The sequence below is a fragment of the Panthera leo genome, chromosome A2 (assembly GCF_018350215.1).
Source record: "Panthera leo isolate Ple1 chromosome A2, P.leo_Ple1_pat1.1, whole genome shotgun sequence".
Classification (NCBI taxonomy): domain Eukaryota; kingdom Metazoa; phylum Chordata; class Mammalia; order Carnivora; family Felidae; genus Panthera; species Panthera leo.
This window is the reverse complement of record NC_056680.1, coordinates 6,647,632-6,665,134: the sequence shown is the minus strand read 5'-3', so window position 1 is coordinate 6,665,134 and position 17,503 is coordinate 6,647,632. Positions and strand designations below refer to the sequence as shown.

Below are 17,503 nucleotides of genomic sequence, written 5' to 3'. Positions count from 1 at the left end.
TTACCTTGGACACATTAACTACAGTTGGTGGCTGAGTGACTCACATTTTAGTGGGTGAGAGAGGATCCATAGCACGCAGATTGTTGCAAGGATACATTAAGCAAGAGTTTCTTTTCTTTTCTTTTTTTTCTTTTCTTTTCTTTTTTCTTTTCTTTTCTTTTCTTTTTTCTTTTTTTTCTTTTCTTTTCTCTCTTTTCTTTCCTTTTCTTTCTTTCTTTCTTTCTTTCTTTCTTTCTTTCTTTCTTTCTTTCTTTCTTTCTTTCTTATAAACCCTGCTTTTGCTTTTTTGGTAGTGTTCCATGCTTCACCCTTCCTTTCTTTAGATTCTTTCACAATAACTGATATTAGAAAATTATTTCCTATTCCTCCCACCTCACCTCACATTTCTAGCTCTGACAGAGTTTTATTAGTCATAGTCTTGGGATCTTTAATCATTTTATCTCCATTATTGAAGAGCACCTCCTTTGAAACAATGGCCACCCTTGACATTACTGTAAATTAAAAGAATATAAGTTTCTTTTCACAACTATAGTTGTAATTAACGTGTAGACTAGCTTTTCTACAATGTGGCACCTTTCTCTGTCCTAACAAGCCTTGCAGAACCTCTTATCCAATGGGCATTATCTGTTCCATGGAGGAGACTAATATTTCCACTCCAATACTGATCTTTGGCCCCAGAACATTGAGGCAGGGCCACTTTCCCATCTCTCTCCTGGACTGCAGGAGACATTCATAGCCCTAGACTCTAGTTTATAGTCACCTTTAAACACACCTTTATCTCCTCTGTCCACTAATGTTTTTCTGTTTTGTTTTATTTTAGAGACAGAGAGGGAGAGAGAGAAAGAGAGAGTATGCACAAGATCAGGGGCTAGGGGCAGAGGAAGAGAGAGAGAGAATCTCAAGCAGACTCCACCCTTGTCACGGAGCCTGACATGGGGCTCGATCCCACAGCCCTGGGATCGTGACCTGGGCTGAAATCATGAGTCAGACACTCAACTGACTGACCCACCCAGGTGCCCCTCTCCACTCATACTTTCAAGGGTTCCAAGCCTGAAGTCACTGGGAAAATATGAGTTTTGGACCAGCCTTCATCTTGGCAGTGTGATGGAATTCAAGTCGATCTCTCTCTCTTACGCATCTCTCTTTCGCAGGGCCTGCCAGTGTAACCTCCTTCCCAGAACCCAAGCTTTCTGTGTCCGTATCAGAAAGGACTCATCACCTGAGCACAGTAATGCTGTCTTCAGCTGAGACCCTTTCAGCTGACACATTGGCACCTTCTCCGTCAGCAGCTACATCTGGAGTCCCAGGTGCCAGCTCAGCCGCCTTCTCAGCCAGTCCATTATTTTGGACGCAACCAGGCCCTAGAGATGCTCTGTCCACTGTGGCAGACAGTCTACCTTCAACAGTTTCAACGCCTTTCGCCTCTTCAGCCTCCACTACCACAGATGTTTCAACCAGCCCAGTCCCCCAGGGGAGCACTTCCTCAACAGCTACCCCACACACGGTGGCCACCAACACTGGGACAGAGGGTAGCACTGCTGAAGGACCCTTGGTTGTGGCCAGTACTTTGGAGACATGGACCAAGCCAGTCAGGACATCTTTATCATCCAGTGTGGATACCAGAATGACAGAGCAGATTCACTTAGGAACAGAGACGAGGGCTTCTCAACTTCCTCCACACTCAACACAGCTGACAAGTAAGGACCCACTGATCCTGTACTCCCATTATTAGGGACTCATAGGAAATGGCTCTTTTCCTGAGAGGTATAAAGGAGTTATTAGGAGTTTATTACTGCACAGAAATTCCTTCAGCAAACATTTGTTGATCTATCCTCAGTTCTAGGCACTGGAGAAGCAAATATAAATAAGCAAGTCATTGGATGACTCCAGTACCATGATAGATGTTTTAACATTACTATGATTATGACAACGATAATGCTAATAACAATAGATTTTTATTTCTTTAATGCTTATTTATTTTTGAGAGAGAGACACACACACAAGCAGGGGCAAGCAGGGGAGAGGCAGAGAGAGGGGGAGACACAGAATCTGAAACAGGCTCCAGGCTCTAAGCCGTCAGCACAGAGCCCAATGCAAGGCTTGAACCCACGAACTGTGAGATCATGACTTGAGCCGAAGTCAGACACTCAACCAACTGAGCCACCCAGGCACTCCAGTAACAATAGATTTTCCTAGGGCACTTATTCTATGTCAAGGCACTGTTTTATTAAGTTACATAATCCTCAGGCGCCTGAGTGGGTTCAGTTGGTTAAGCATCCGACTTTGGCTCAGGTCATGATCTCGCAGTTCGTGGGTTCCAGCCCATGTCAGGCTCTGTGCTGACAGCTCAGAGCCTGGAGCCTGCTTTAGATTCTGTGTCTCCTTCTCTTTCTGCCCCTCCCCCGCTCTCTCTCTCTCTCTCTCTCTCTCTCTCTCAAATAAATATAAACATTAAAAAAAATTTTAAGTTATTTAATCCTCATTCCAACACACTTTTTTTAAAGAAAAGATGATTATAAGCTCATTTTACAGATGAGTAAACCAAGGCACAGAAGGTTAAGTGATTTGCTCAAGATCACAAAGCTAATAAGTAGTAAGAACTCAGACTATATGGCACTAGGAATCTATGCTTTTAATTATTAGGCTAAGCAGCAGTGGTCAGGAGGGAGTAGAAAAAGAAAGAGATTCTGGCATCACAGAAGCTATAGGAGGGGAGAGTTTTAGGAAGGAAAATTGTCAGTCCCATCAGATGCTTGATAGTCAAGTTGAAATGAGGTGAGTCCTTTGACAACGTGTGGGCCCTCAGGGACTCTAATGAAGGGAGTATGAGCGAGTTGAATAGAACTAGCAAAACAGCTAAATTACACATAGATATAGGCTCAATATCCCCCTTTGAAATGATTATGTTTTTATATTAAGGACAGAGTCAAACACAAGGGAAAAGTGAAGAAATTGGTGAGCAAATAAAAGATGATGGAACAAAGTATGTATGGGATGTGGGAAGGACTTGGGGCCTAGGAAGAGGTACACCCCCTCCAAGAGATCTGAAGATGAGGAAAGGAACCTCTTGGGGATTCCATTCCTCTGAAAAGTTGAATTTGGCCCCAACTTTTGTTTGGGAGACAGGTGCGCTAACCACTTTAGCACCTGCTTTGATGGACAACATCTATAGGAGGATGACTTGGTTACCTCTCAATTCACAATAAAATTGATTGGTACATTGACAGGTATTGATCCGGGTCTTAAAACATGGCTCAGTAGTTGAGTCATGGGTGTTCAGGAAGCAAGGGATGAGCAGGATGGTAAGAAGGTAGAAGGGTGGTTGGGGGAATAGGAGGATCAAAGGAAGAATGGGAAAATGGATAAATGAAAGAAGGAAGGATGGATGGGTACATATAGCAATGGTAGAAGGAAAGATGGACAAATCTATGGGTGGATGAATGGGCAAATGGACAGGGCTGGTCACTCGTGGCATATAGCCCTGGCTCAAGTCCTGGACTTGAGAAGAATTGAGTTATATAGTCAATGAAGTGGATTCATTTGAACAGTGCTCTCTCTCTGGATGAGATGAATTAACCCAGGTTTCTTCTCCACCCTCACCCACAGGGACTGATGGCGTCGTGGAGCGTATTACAAAGATACCCAATGAAGCAGCCCATGGAGGTGTCACAGGACCAGTCCATGTACATGTGGCACCCACATCATCTGCCAGTCCTACAGGTAGGTTCACCTTTGCTTACTTCCCTGTAATCCCACTTGTGACCTTGTTTCCTCTTCCAGAGAGATGAGATGTTTCTTAAGAGAAAGAATAATGTGGGGTGGTCATGGGCTTCCCTGTCTTAGCTGGATCTTTGTCTAATTGTTACCAGGTGGATGTTACCACTTTTCTTTTCCTCATAACATGCATAGTGAGTTTAGTTCAAGGGTGGATATGCCAATCCCACAAATATGACCCAGTTTAACTTAATTCTGAAAATGCGTATTGATCACTCTCTCTGTGTTAGAGACTGTGCTATAAGCTGAGGATGTGCAGATGAGAATCCTTGGGCATGGTATCCTCAGAGCTCTCAGACCCCCGGGGAAACAACAAAGGAACAAAATTCCTGTGATGCAAATGTAAACGTATGCAATGAAGATGTATTTGAACTATAGAAGGAAGGCTTCATGGGGGGGATAATATTTGAACTGGGTTTGAAGGGATGACTAGGGATTTACCAGAAAGACAAAGGGAGTTGATGAAGACATTCTGGATGGAGGGAACAGCCAGCCACATGCAAAAGCACAGAGAGGGGTAAAACTGGAAATATCTTGGAGGAACAAATAATTCACCTTTGCTAAAGTGTGAGGTAGAAGAATGGAGTGGTGGGAAATGATCCTGGAGACAGCAACAGAAAACAATATTCAGGAAACCTTCTAAGGCTTGGTAATGCTTGGATACCCTTTAACAAAAAGACAAAGAATTTTGTGGCAAAAAAAAAAAAGTTTGGCGAATATGTTGCTCCTTCCTAAAGAACGATAGCATGCATAAATATATTAAAGGCTCTGAGAAATTCTACTGTAAAGAAATTCGTTTGGCTTTATTCAACCTAAGGTTTTACACCATTATTGACTGTGGAATCTTTCCCTCTAAAAGGCACCTGTTAACATTTCTCAGTATTATTGTTCTGTCTGAGAGTTTAAGAGGTGCAGGTGTATATGGCAAGGGGTCCTCCTCATTGTGTGGTTAAAAGGTAAAGCTCCCCATACCCATTAAGCTGTTCCTGAGATTTTTGGAGACCAGTCTATTTTACCAGTACATTTTGGAGTCTTTTTCCAAGATGCAGGCTTTGGACAGAGTCACTTCTACCCCCCAGTCAGGTTATTAGTCTTATCTTGTGACCAGGCATCTTTGATTGGGTTCCCCCAGAAGCAAACTTGAGTTAAGGATATGGGACAGGTGGTTTGTCACAGGTGGGGGATGGTCCCAAGAAGCACTGGAGAAGACCAGGAAGGGAAGTCAACGCAAGGTGCATTCATGATCAGGCCACAGCTACAGGCCACAGTGTCGGTCCCACTGGGGAACTCTGGGAGACAGCCTAGAACATCTCAGTGTTGTCTAATCTGAGGAATGAAGCAGCTGGGGCTTTTGTCAGCCAACTTTCTTCTGTCATTGGCTGTGGGATGCTTGACCCTGCGGTTATAACCCTCAGCACTTCCAGCCTGCCCTGCACCCCAACACACACAGGCTGAGTGAACGCCCTTAGGTGTGGAGTCACAGAGGCTGCATCAGGATCCCATCGGGGTCACTGTATAGGGTATAAGTGGGGCATTGACAGGATTGACTATGTCAGGTCACCAAGAAATGAATCACTGGGTTTCATTCAGGTGGTGACCAGTATTTAGATGGCAAAGCTTCTGAGGAATAGCTAACCGTATTCACTGAGTGCTTTCAAAATAGAGCGGGGTTTCTCAGCCTCAGTCCCATCGGGCAAATAATTACTTGCAGGCTGTCCTGTGCACTGTGGGATGTTTAGCAGCATCCTTGGCCTCTACTCACCACATGCCAGTAGCACCCTCCACATATACACAGTAGCGATGACCAAAAAGGTCTCCTGACATCGCCAAGTATCCCCTGGGAGCAAAATCACCCCAGGTTTGAGAACCACTGAACCAGAGGACTCTTGTTTAACCTCTCCGGATGGACATTTTCTCCTTACGTCCTTCTCTTTTCATCCTGGCTCCCACAGGATCTTGAACTTCAGTTAGGGAATCATAGATTTCAGTGCTGGAGAGTGCTGGTTTAGCACTCAGGCAGAACGATGTTCAAATTTCCACACCAGTGGCCAGCAGCTGTGTGACCTTGGTAAATGATGAGCTCTGAGTTTCTGTCTTTCTCTTCTACAAAACTGCAAGAACAATATAATGTATATTAAGTGCTCTGATGAGGATCAAAGAGATAAAGCACGCTAGGTGCTTGGCAATTGTCCCTCCCCACCCCCCTCCTCATCAACACCAAATACATATAAAGCATTTTAGTATATCCACTCCCAGAAATGTGGGGTTTTTTTTAGATGGTCTTAGTAAAAGAGGGACATGGCTCCCCATCAGAGTCCAAATCCCTTTTATTTTGTTCCTGGACTAAGTCAATGGGCTTTGTGGTCTTTATGGAGAAGCCTCCCAATGGTCCTCCATCCTTCCCTCAGACCATTTTTTGAGGCCCCAGTCAGTAGCTGCTGTCTCGGCCAATGCAACTTTACTCGTCATCAGAATCTGAATTCCAGTCACCTTGGCCAGCTTTGGTCTAGCATGGTTCCTGGCAAATTCCGACTCAGCAAACATTTATTTTGTGGTGGAAACACAAAAAGTAGTAAAAATAACAGTAATAACCCCAGTGAGGTAATAGTAGCCGAAGTAATGGTAATAATAAATAGGAGTTAACAGCAGTGATAGCAGGTAGTAGCAGTATTTGAGCCAGGCACCATGCTTGGTGAATTTTTATCAGCATTCTGAGATGGCCACTGTACTTATACCTACTTTACAGATGACAATATGGAAGTCCAGCAAGGTTTGGTAACACATCCATTTAGTGGGGGAGTCGGAATCTGAGTGCAGGACCACCTTCTAACGGAGCCCAAGCTCTTAAGCACAATGATATCTGATCTCTCTCAAGCCAGAGAAGACATCTCTCTTTGCATACCTCCATCTATGTATCCATTCATTCACTCACTCATTTATTCAGCAAATATTTGTGGGCACCTACTGTATGCCAAGCAGTCTTCTGGCTATGAATAGCTCTTACCAAGCCAACCATGAGGAGTGCCACTGTGCCGATTCAGACATTAGGATAAGGAAATATCGACAAGGGAAAGATGAATTCTGACATGGATTTGTAAAGGTAGGTTCATGCTAGGGTTTGAAGAAGGGCAGAACGTAAGGAATCTGATGAATAATGGATGAGGCAGACAAGAGAAACAGCCTTAAGAAAAGGCTCGGGGGCCGGAGAGTACAGAAAATGTTTGGGAACAAGGAGTGGTTAAGAATTCATGGAGTTACAGTGCCACATGAGAAAGGGAAGGTGCGGGGATGCCTCTGACAATTCCTTCTCCCGTTCCAGAAGCATATACCCCAGGCAGACACATTTCTCTCCGTTTCCTCATGTGGAGAAAAAAAATAGCTGGTGGCAGTCCAGTAAGCGGCCATTATTTTGTGCAAACTATGTGTCCATCCCCCAATTCACAGGACTACCAACAGACTGGATGGAGAGAGCAGAGACCACAGCTCTGAAGACCACCTCTACAGCAACTCTGACCACTACTGTCTCTACCCCTGCTTCGGGAACATGGACTCTCCTCAGGACATCAGGCAAGGTGACCAGCACAAGCACAAGAGGAACGATCATTTCAACCCCAGATATTTCCTCTGATGTTCTACAGATGACCGCCTCGTTGGCCACCATACCTGGAGCAGAGACCAGCACAGAGGTTCCCAGGACAACCCCGTCTGTTTTCAATAGAGGCTCACAGACTACACCCTCACTGGTCCCTAGTTCTGATGCAGAGAACGGTCCAGCTTCTCCAACTCTGGCTGTTTCCCTTGGTGAGCCAGAGACCACAACCTCACGAGCCTTTCATTCTGCAGAGACCAGCTTGACTGGTTCCAGGGCAACCTTGAGTGTTTCCCGCAGCGAATCAGACAGCACACCCCCAACAGCTACTGGTTCTGGGGAAAAAGTCAGTTTAGCAGTTCCAACTCTGACTGTCTTTCCTGGTGTACCAGAAATGGTGACTTCACTGGTAACTAGTCCTGGGGCAGAGATGAGCACAGTTATTTCAACTCTGACTGACTCCCAAGATGAACCAGAGACCAACACCTCATGGGTCACCCAACCTGGGGCACTGAGCGGTTCATCTATTCCAGTTCCAAGTATCCTTCCTGGTGAGCCAGGGCTGGTGACCTCAGTGGATACTAGTTCTGGAGCAGAGACCAGCCCAACTGATCAAACTGCGACTACTTCCCCTGGTGAGCCAAATGCAGCAGCCTCATTGGTTACCCATCCTGGGGCACAGACCAGTTTAGCCTTTCCAACTCCAGCCATTTCCCCTGGTGTATCAGGGGTGGGAATCTCACCAGTTACCAGTTCTGGAGCAGAGACCAATACAACTTTTACAACTCTGACTGATTCTCCACATGAACCAGAGACAACAGCCTCATGGGTCACCCCTCCTGGGACAGAAGCCATTTCCACTGTTGCAACTTCAACTGTTTCCCCTGGTGAGCCAGATGCAACGGCCTTGTGGGTTCATTCCACAGAGAATAGCACACCTGTTTCCAGAATAACTCCAAATTTTTCCCAAAGTGAATTAGACACCATACTCTCAATGGCCACCACTCCTAGGGTAGAAGCCAGTTCAGCCATTCCAACAGTGACTGTCTCATCTGGTGTGCCAGCTACAGTGACCTCCCAGACCACTAGTTCTGGGACAGACACCAGTACAACTTCTTCGACTCTGACTGAATCCCTGCATGGATCAGACACAACAGTCTCCTTGGTCACCCATCCTGCAGTGTCCAGCCCAACGGTTCCCAGGACAACCCCCAGTGTTTCCCATAGTGAATCATATAGCAAACCCTCAACAGCCACCAGCCTTGAGACAGAAGCCAGTTCACCTGTTCTAACTACACCTATCTCCCCTGACGTACCAGATATGGTGACCTCACAGGCCACTAGCTCTGGGACAGATGCCAGTATGGTTATTTCACCTCTGACTCTTTCTCCTGGAGAACCAGCAAACACAGTCTCATGGGTTAATCATCCTGGAGCACAGACCAGTTCTTCCATCCCAACTCCGACTATCTCCCCTGGTGTATCGGGAGTGGGGACCTCACTGGTCACTAATTCTGAGGCAGAGACCAGTACGATTTTTCCAACTCTGACTGATTACCCACATGAATCAGAGACAGCCTTACGAGTCACCCATTCCTCAGAGACCAGCACACCTGTTTCCAGAATAACTCCAAATTTCTCCCATAGTGAATCAGGTATCACACTCTCAACAGCCACCACTCCCGGGGCAGAAGTCAGTTCATTTTCAGCTACAACTATCTCACCAGGCATACCAAGGTTGGTGACCTTAGTGGTTACCAGTTCTGGAGTAGAGACGAGTACAACTTTTTCAACTCTGGCTGATTCTCTGCATGAACTGGAGGCCACAGCATCATGGGTCACCTTTTTGGAGAAAGAAGCCAGTTCAGCTATTCCAACTCTGCCTACTTCTTACCCTGAGGAGCCAGATACAGCAGTCTCATTGGTCACCCATCCTGCAGAGACCAGCTCAACTATTCCCAAGGCAACACCCAATTTTTCTTACAGTGAATCAGATACCATACATTCAATAGCTACCAGTTCTGGGGCACAGACAAGTTCAGCCATTCCAACTCTGACCATCTCCCCTGGTGTACCAGAGGTAGAAATCTCACTGGCCACAAGTTCTGGGCCAGAGACAAGTACAACTTTTACAACTCTGACTCTTTCTCCAGGTCAAATGGAGACCACAGGCTCATGGGTCACCCATTCTGAGACAGAGTTCAGTTCAGCTGTTCCAACTCTGCCTGCTTCCCCTGGGGAGCCAGATACAGTAGTCTCATTGGTCACCCATCCTGCAGAGACCAGCCCAACAGTTTCCAAGACAACTCCCAATGTTTCCCATAGTGAATTGTATACCACATACACAATGGCCACCAGCCATGGGGCAGAAGCCAGTTCAGCTGTTCCAACTCCAACTGTCCCCCCTGGTGTACCAGATATGGTGACCTCACAGGTCACTAGTTCTGAGAAAGATGCCAGTACAGTCATTCCCACTCTGAATCTTTCTCCTGGTGAGCCAGGGACCACAGCCTCAACAATCATTTATTCTGAGATCCAGACCAGCTCAGCCATTCCAGCTCCAACTGTCTCCTCTACTGTGCCAGAGCTGGTGACCTCACTGGTCACCAGTTCTGGGGTGGAAGTCAGTACAATGTTTACAACTCTGACGGATTCCCCACAAAAGGCAGAGATGACAGCCTCGTGGGTCACCCATTCTGGGACAGAAACCAGTTCAGCCGTTCCAACCCTGACTATTTCTCCTAAGGAGACAAATACAACAGTCTCATCAGTCACTCATTCTGAAGAAACTAGTCCAACTGTCCCCAAAACAACTCCAGTTGTTTCCAAGGGTGAACCAGACACCACACAGTCAATAGCCACCAGCCGTGGGGAAGAAACCAGTTCAGTGGTTCCAACTGTCTCCCTTGGTGCACCAAATATGGTGACCTCTCACGTTCCTGCTTCTGAGACAGATGCCAATATGACTATTCCAAGTCTGACTCTTTCTCCTGGTGAACCAGCAACCACAGGCTTATTGGTCACCCACCCCAGTGCAAAGACAAGTACACATTTTCCTGGTTCAACTGCTTTTCCTCATTTACCAGAGACCATAGCCTCACTCTCCGTCCAACCTGAGTTGGAGATGAGTACAGCTCCTCCAGTTCGGAATGTTTCCCTCGGTCTACCGGAGACAACATCCTTCACCACATCCATGACGGAGACCAGCAGAGTTGATCTGGGTCCAACAGTCTCACCTGGTGTTCCTGTAGAAACAGCCTCACTCTCCACCCATCTTGGCACAGACATCACAACTATTTCAACATCAACTCTTTCCCCTGTGTTATTGAAGACCACAGGCTTATTGGCCACCAGCCCTGCATCAGAGGCCAGCACAGGTGGCCCAACTTTGACTGCTGGTGTTCTTGGGCCTGTCAGTATCCCTGAAACCACTGGTGAGTCTCATACCTTAACTTCCTGGAGCACAGAACCCTCACCACCTGTGACCTCAGTTGAACTCCTGGAATTGTCCAAGACTGTGACAGGGGACACTGTGACCTTGATAGCATCAGAGACCCCAACACCACCTAAAACCAGTCACAGAGACGGATCGAGTCCAACTGCTATCTTGAAAACCACAACTCCTGAGACCACCAATTTAGCTGCCACAGGCTCAGGCCCCATCATGGCGGAGACCGCAGCCACCTTCAATACATCTGTGGCAAGTCCCTTTGTCCCTGAGACCTCACCTGGGATGTCCACCTTGACCTCTCTGAGTGTGACTTCAGAAACAAGTAAGAATGACTTTTTTTTTACGGTGGTAAAAATGTGTATATAATATAGAATTGGCTATTTTAACCATTTTAGATGCATAATTCAGTGGCATTAATTTCATTCGCAGTATTATATGAATATTGTCCTTTTTCCAAAACCTTTAATCACTCCCAATGGAATCTGTGTCCCCATTAGCATTAGCTTTCTTTCCCCACTCCCCTCAGCCCCTGGTAACTCTAATCCACTTCTGTGTTCTTGAATTAGTCTACTTTAGATATCTCATGTATGTGGAATCACACAGTGTATTTGATTTTTTGTGTCTGACTTATTTCACTGAGCACAGTGTCTTCATGGTTCGTCCATGTTGCAGTGTGCACCAGAACCTCATTCCTGTTTATGGATGGATGACATTCCATTGTATGGATGGACCACATTTTATCTGTCCATTCGTGTATTGATGGACACTCATGCTGTTTCTACCTTTTGGCTACCGTGGATAGTGCAACTATGCACGTGGGTATGCACAGATCTGTTTGAGTCCGTTTCCAGTTCTTTGGAGTATGGTCGTGTGGTGTGCTAATTCGTTAGAGCAATAGCAGTGAGGTATCACACACCGGCTGCCTCGAATGGTAGAAATTTATCAGGTCTGGAGGCTGGAGGGGAACCCCAGGAGAATGCATAGAACGTGAACTTTGGAGTCCTCCTCTCTGGGGAGCGGGTTAGGGAGCTGGGATATGTATCCGCCAACCCCCATCAATCATTGCTAGCAGGATGCTCCCTGGGGCCTGTTCATTCCCCTGCAACAAAGAGATACAGGTGCTATTGCATGCTGAAACGGTAAGAGCCAAGGGGAAGTGGCAGGAGGGTGACCAGCTTGGTTTTCCCAAGTCTATATCACTTTTCCAGCTGGAAGTCAGCATCCCAGGAACCCAGATGGTCCTGGAAAAACTGGGATGGTTGGTCACCCTATGTGGGAGGGTCTTAAATGGTGACATGATGTGTTCTCAAAAAGGACAGCTTAGGCCAAGCCCCGGCTAGGTGCTGGAGTTAAGGTGTGTCCTCAGAGCCTCACCTCCCACCCCCAGCCCAGGCCTGACTTGGGACTGACCTCATTTTACTCTTTCCACCACCACAGCTGCAGCCCCTTTCTTGATACCTTTTACTGTCAACTTCACCATCACCAGCCTGCACTACACCGAGGACATGGGGAACTCGGGCTCTGAGATATTCAATGCCACTGAGAGACACCTGCAGCACCTGGTGAGAGCCCCCCACCAATGCTCATCTCATCCCAAGACCTCCACACCCTGCCATCTTGGCCCCTCCGGCTCATCACTCTCTCATTTGTTCCCAGCTCAGGGCTCTGTTCGAAAACAGCAGTGTTGGTTCCCTCTATGATGGCTGCAGGCTGACCTTGTTCAGGTGAGTCTTCTTCTAAAGCACCTACAGATACCCCGATTCTCTCCCTTCTTGGTCCTTCACGTCTCAGTCAACCACAGCCTTGGGCCTTTGCCAAGAGACAGTATATCATAGTGAATCCAAAGTTTCTAGGTTTGAACCCTTGATCTCTCACTTGTTAACTGTGTGACCTTGGGCAAGTTGCATAACCTCTCTGTGCTCCTACAACCAAGTGTTATAGACTAAAGCCATCCTAAATGAGCTCCACCCACCACACCTGCCCCCATCTCCCCATGAGATGGGGGCATCAATAAGATGATATTGCCCATACAACATGCCACCGAGAATCTACGTGAGGTACATGTTTTCATTCATCTCATCTTTACGACACGATTATTATCCCACGTTGCAGAAGAGAACACTGAGGCTCAGAGTAGTCAAGTACTTGAGAGGAGCCAGGATTTGAACCCAGAGGTCCCAGTTCTTGAGTCCCTCCCTTTAACCACGATACAGCAGTGTTCAAGGTCATTGGGCTCAACAACCTACATCCTTAAAAGTACTCAGAACTCCAAAGAGCCTTTGGGCTTGGGGGTTGTATCTGCCAGTATTTACTGGATCCAAAATTAAGACAAACACTATATTAATACGTTCATTTATTTAAAATAACAAACCTATTATGTGTTAACACAAATAACATTATTTTTATGAATAATAGCCATGTTTCCCCTCTCCCCTCGCCCCCCCCAAAAAAGCATAACAAGAAGAGGACCATTGTTTACATTTTTGTAGATATTTTTAATGCTTGTTTTAGTAAAAGACAGTAGGCTGTCTGCTTCTGCATTTTTAAAAGTTTATTTATTTATTTTAGTAATTGGTACACCCGACACAGGGCTTGAATCCATGACCCCAAGATCAAGAGTCATATACTCTTCTGATAAAGCCAGCCAGGCCCTCCTCTGCTTCTGCATTTAATCTTTTACAATATTTCATCTCATAGCCTCTGGAAAAAAAATTTCATTGTGTACTCCTAAGAGAATAAAAGTGAAAATAACGTCTTGGTATGAATATGAAAATATTTTTACTTGGTGGGCTCCCTGTAAGGGTTTAGGAAGCCCAGGAGTCCCTGAGCCACACTTTGAGAACCACTGCCCTACCCTAGATGAGCATCAAATGGGAATGCTTTGACTAGCGTGGGTAATAGTGAGAACTCCCAGACAAGGAAGAGAGGGGATCTCTCTTCTTGTAAAGCCCCCAGTCTGGATGAATCACTATAGATGCAGCTTAAATTCAGGACAAAAGTATTTTTGAACCACATTGCCCCTTATTACCTCTTATGTCATTTTCTCTGTTTTTGTTTTCCTCAAAATTTGGTTGTCTGCTCCAAAGGTGTTCCCAAGGGGTTGGCCTCAGCCTTGGGGTTCACCAACTTGAAACAAAGTCTTCCCTTCAGGATCCATGATGACTGTTAAGACAGAGTCACAGCCAGACACAAAGGTGACTCACTCACCTCCTCCAAGGTCTTCAGTCATGCTGCCTGGGTTCAGGATTCTCATTTCCTCCCTGGGAGCTCCACACCCCCAATCCCATGGCCCAAGCAGGACTCCGCTCTTACTGGAGGGGATGTCACCTGTACTTACCTTCTTGAGTGGACAGGGACTGTACTGGCTCCTGGTAGTTGAAACAATGAGCATGAACCAATAAGGAAAAGATTGGGGAGCAAAAGCAGAAGACTAGGTATGGAGCAGCCCTGGAGAACAGTACATTTCAGAAGGTGAGGTGGTCCCCATATGAGACAGAAAAAGATGTGTTTGAGAAAGTAGATGAAACCCAGAGAAGAGTGCTAACATAAACATCAAGGGGTACAATTGAAGGAAGGAGCTGTCAAGAGTAGCCAACTCTCAAGTGTCTTTGCATGTCCCTATTCCTGTGCCCTTCCTTCCGCAGGGCTGAGAAGGATGGGACAAGCACCAGGATAGATGCAGTCTGTACCTACCGCCCAGATCCCACCGGCTTCAGGCTGGACAGAGAGCAGCTCTACCAGGAGCTAAGCCAGCAGACCCATGGCATCACTCAGCTGGGCCCCTACACCCTGAACAGGAACAGTCTCTGTGTCAATGGTGAGAACCTCTATGGCTGTTGGGGTCTCCTCCCGAGTCCCAGATGGGGTCTCCTTGCAGTGCAATTTCTCAGTACCCAGGTTCATAGTTCTGGGCCAACCTAGAATTTCCATGGGGGAATTCTCTTTCCTCAAAACACCTACAGAGCTTTCTTCCCTCCCTCTCCACCTCCCTCCCTTCTTTCCTTCTTTCCTTTCCTCCTTTCTTCTTCTTCTTCTTCTTCTTCTTCTTCTTCTTCTTCTTCTTCTTCTTCTTCTTCTTCTTTTTGTAAAACTAGTATTTAATAACCTGTCATTTTAAATATTAGAAACTTTGGGGTGCCAGGGTGGCTCAGTCGGTTGGGCATCTGACTTCAGCTCAGGTCATGATCTCACGGTTCATGAGTTTGAGCCCCGTGTCAGGCTTTGTGCTGACAGCTCAGAGCCTGGAGCCTCCTTTGGATCTGTGTCTCCCTCTCTCTCTGCCCCTCCTGCCCCCCTCTCTCTCAAAAGCAAATAAACATTAAAAATTTTTTTTAACATTAGAAACTTTGAGAACAAAACGTTTTTTTTTTTCTTTTGGAAAATTCTTAGGACCTGCACTTGCCTTTTTCTCATCACATTATTTATAATACAGAGCACATCTTTTTCTGTACCAGGGTGAACTGTCATATCGCTTTCTAAGTTTCCATCAGATTCTAGCATTTTTCCCTGTGTGCTTTCAGTGTGGTAATTTATCTCTGAAAATTTAATTAATGTGAACTTTTGTCTGTGGATGTTACCTCCTTTAGATATTCTCACCTTTTCTGTCACAGCTTTTCTTGTGAATGCTGATAAATCTGTCGCCACTACAGTCTTCTGGTTGCATAAACGGAGCCTCTCCAATATCAGCAGCGTGAACATCCATGTTCGTTTAATTCTTCTCTAAGTCCTACTATTATTTGTTTTTATGCTTTTAATTTAAGTTTTTATTAAAAAAATTTTTTTAAGTTTATTTATTTTTGAGAGGGAGAGACCGAGTATGATCAGGGGAGGGATGGAGAGAGAGGGAGACACAGAATCCGAAGCAGGCTTCAGGCTCCGAGCTGTCAGTACGGAGCCCGATGAGGGGCTTGAACCCAGGAACCACGAGATCATGACCTGGGCCAAAGTCGGACGCTTAGCCGACTGAGCCAGCCAGGTGCCCCTAATTTAAGTTTTTATTTTAATTCCAATTAGTTAACATTACAGTGTTACATTCGTTTCAGATGTACGGTATAGTAATTCAAACTTACAACACCTTATGCTCACAGAACAACTTCCAAGGTCTGGAAATAAAGGCTCTCTCCATAGTCTCTCATTGCAGTGACCTTTCACAGAAACCCAACGTCAGAGAAGGAAGAGAACAAAGCAAGCCCGCAGTGGCTGCTGACGTTAACTCCTCCCCAACAGGCAACGAGTTCCCAAAGTGGGGACTGATCCACTTTTTTCTCTTTGTTATAACAGCTTGTGGCCCTTTACTCATCCTCCAGGGCCCAGGCAGAACTACAACCCACCTGAGAAGCAAACAATAAAGCTGTTAGCAATGTTTTTAGCAATAAATCCCTCTGCATCAACGTTCTTAGCAACAAAACCCACAGTAACGCCTGCACTAAAGGCTAATATTTATTGAGAGATGCCTGTGATCTGGAACATTGTGTGTATTGTGTCTTACTAATCCTGTCCAGCACTCTGTGAGGCATTACGTACATTTTACAGAGGAGCAAACAAGGATCAAGGAAGGACATCTATTTATCCCAAGATCAGAAACCTTATATAAATGGTAACATCATGACGCAAACCCTAAATTGGCTCTAAGGCCCCCAGAAGGGACCCCAACTACAAGGCTACACTGCAGACTAACCCAGTTAGAACAAGCCTCAAATCTCAGGATGGGAAGGCATATCAAGGAGCCTCTAACACAACAATTTAAACTAAAGCTCAATCATGTCCCCTGTGGATTGCCTTTGACATTTTCTTTCTATCTGGATTAAAATCTGTATTGTATTTCAATAGTCTTTGAGAGTTACTTAAAGCTGTAGTTGACAGTGTGGGTTTGGGTGATTTACAGGTCTTTCTTTAAGTGCTGGTCCTGTTTTTTTGCTCCCCCTATGGCCCTGAAGTGTCTGTTTTTAGCATGGAATTTTTAAAACCCTCACCTAAGCTTATTGTAAAGGTCAACTGGGATAAAACCTGAGTAATGTAAGTAAAGCACAGGGCTCCCTCTACTGGGTCCGGTCTCAGAGAAGAGTTTCATTTCAAGAAACCTAGTCAGACCATCAGATATAAAATAAGTCTAAGTTTTACTTGCATTGCTTACCAAGCCTCAGAGAGGATCCAATCTATGACCCAGAACCATACTTATTCAAACCCTCTTTTCCCCACTCCCTCTTATTCTCCAACTTGATGCTTTTTGGTTGACTCCCCAGTCTGTCTGTCTATCTCACTCTCTCCCTCGTTCAACATTACAGAAATCCAGGAACTGTGTCAAAAATCAAGCTGTTTCTGAAAACCGGAGAAGTAGGAAAAACTCAGAGATCAAGGACAAAGTTATATTTAATTGGTGGAGAAAACACAAATAAGGCTGGAAACACATAAAGCTGTTGTTCCTATGACTCATCTGATGAGGTTGCTGTTGCTTCTGGCACCTCATGAAACCCCCACAAGGTGGGGGGTATTTTGATTATTGTGGTCTTTGTGGTTAATGATACAGAGGATGACACAGTCCTGAGCATTGGAGTACCAGGCAGTTAACTCATAAAGAGCAGCCATCGTTATCTTTGATGAGTCTCAGAGAAAGCACTGGAGAAGGGTCTGTGTCCATGTTTCAAGTCCTATCCTCACCCTTTTCTCCACCTCCTCCCATTGACTTCCTC

General features: G+C 45.7%; 1 protein-coding gene across 1 annotated transcript in view; it reads left to right on the top strand.

The window, feature by feature from the left end:
- The window catches only part of MUC16 (mucin 16, cell surface associated), a 96,152-nt gene that overhangs the window by 25,257 nt on the left and 53,392 nt on the right, over nt 1-17,503 (top strand). The window contains exons 6-11 of the mRNA XM_042914585.1: nt 1,152-1,697; nt 3,607-3,720; nt 7,219-11,136; nt 12,252-12,376; nt 12,471-12,538; nt 14,459-14,631. Of these exons, the coding sequence (XP_042770519.1) occupies nt 1,152-1,697; nt 3,607-3,720; nt 7,219-11,136; nt 12,252-12,376; nt 12,471-12,538; nt 14,459-14,631 (4,944 nt within the window). The remainder of the gene's footprint in view (nt 1-1,151; nt 1,698-3,606; nt 3,721-7,218; nt 11,137-12,251; nt 12,377-12,470; nt 12,539-14,458; nt 14,632-17,503) is intronic.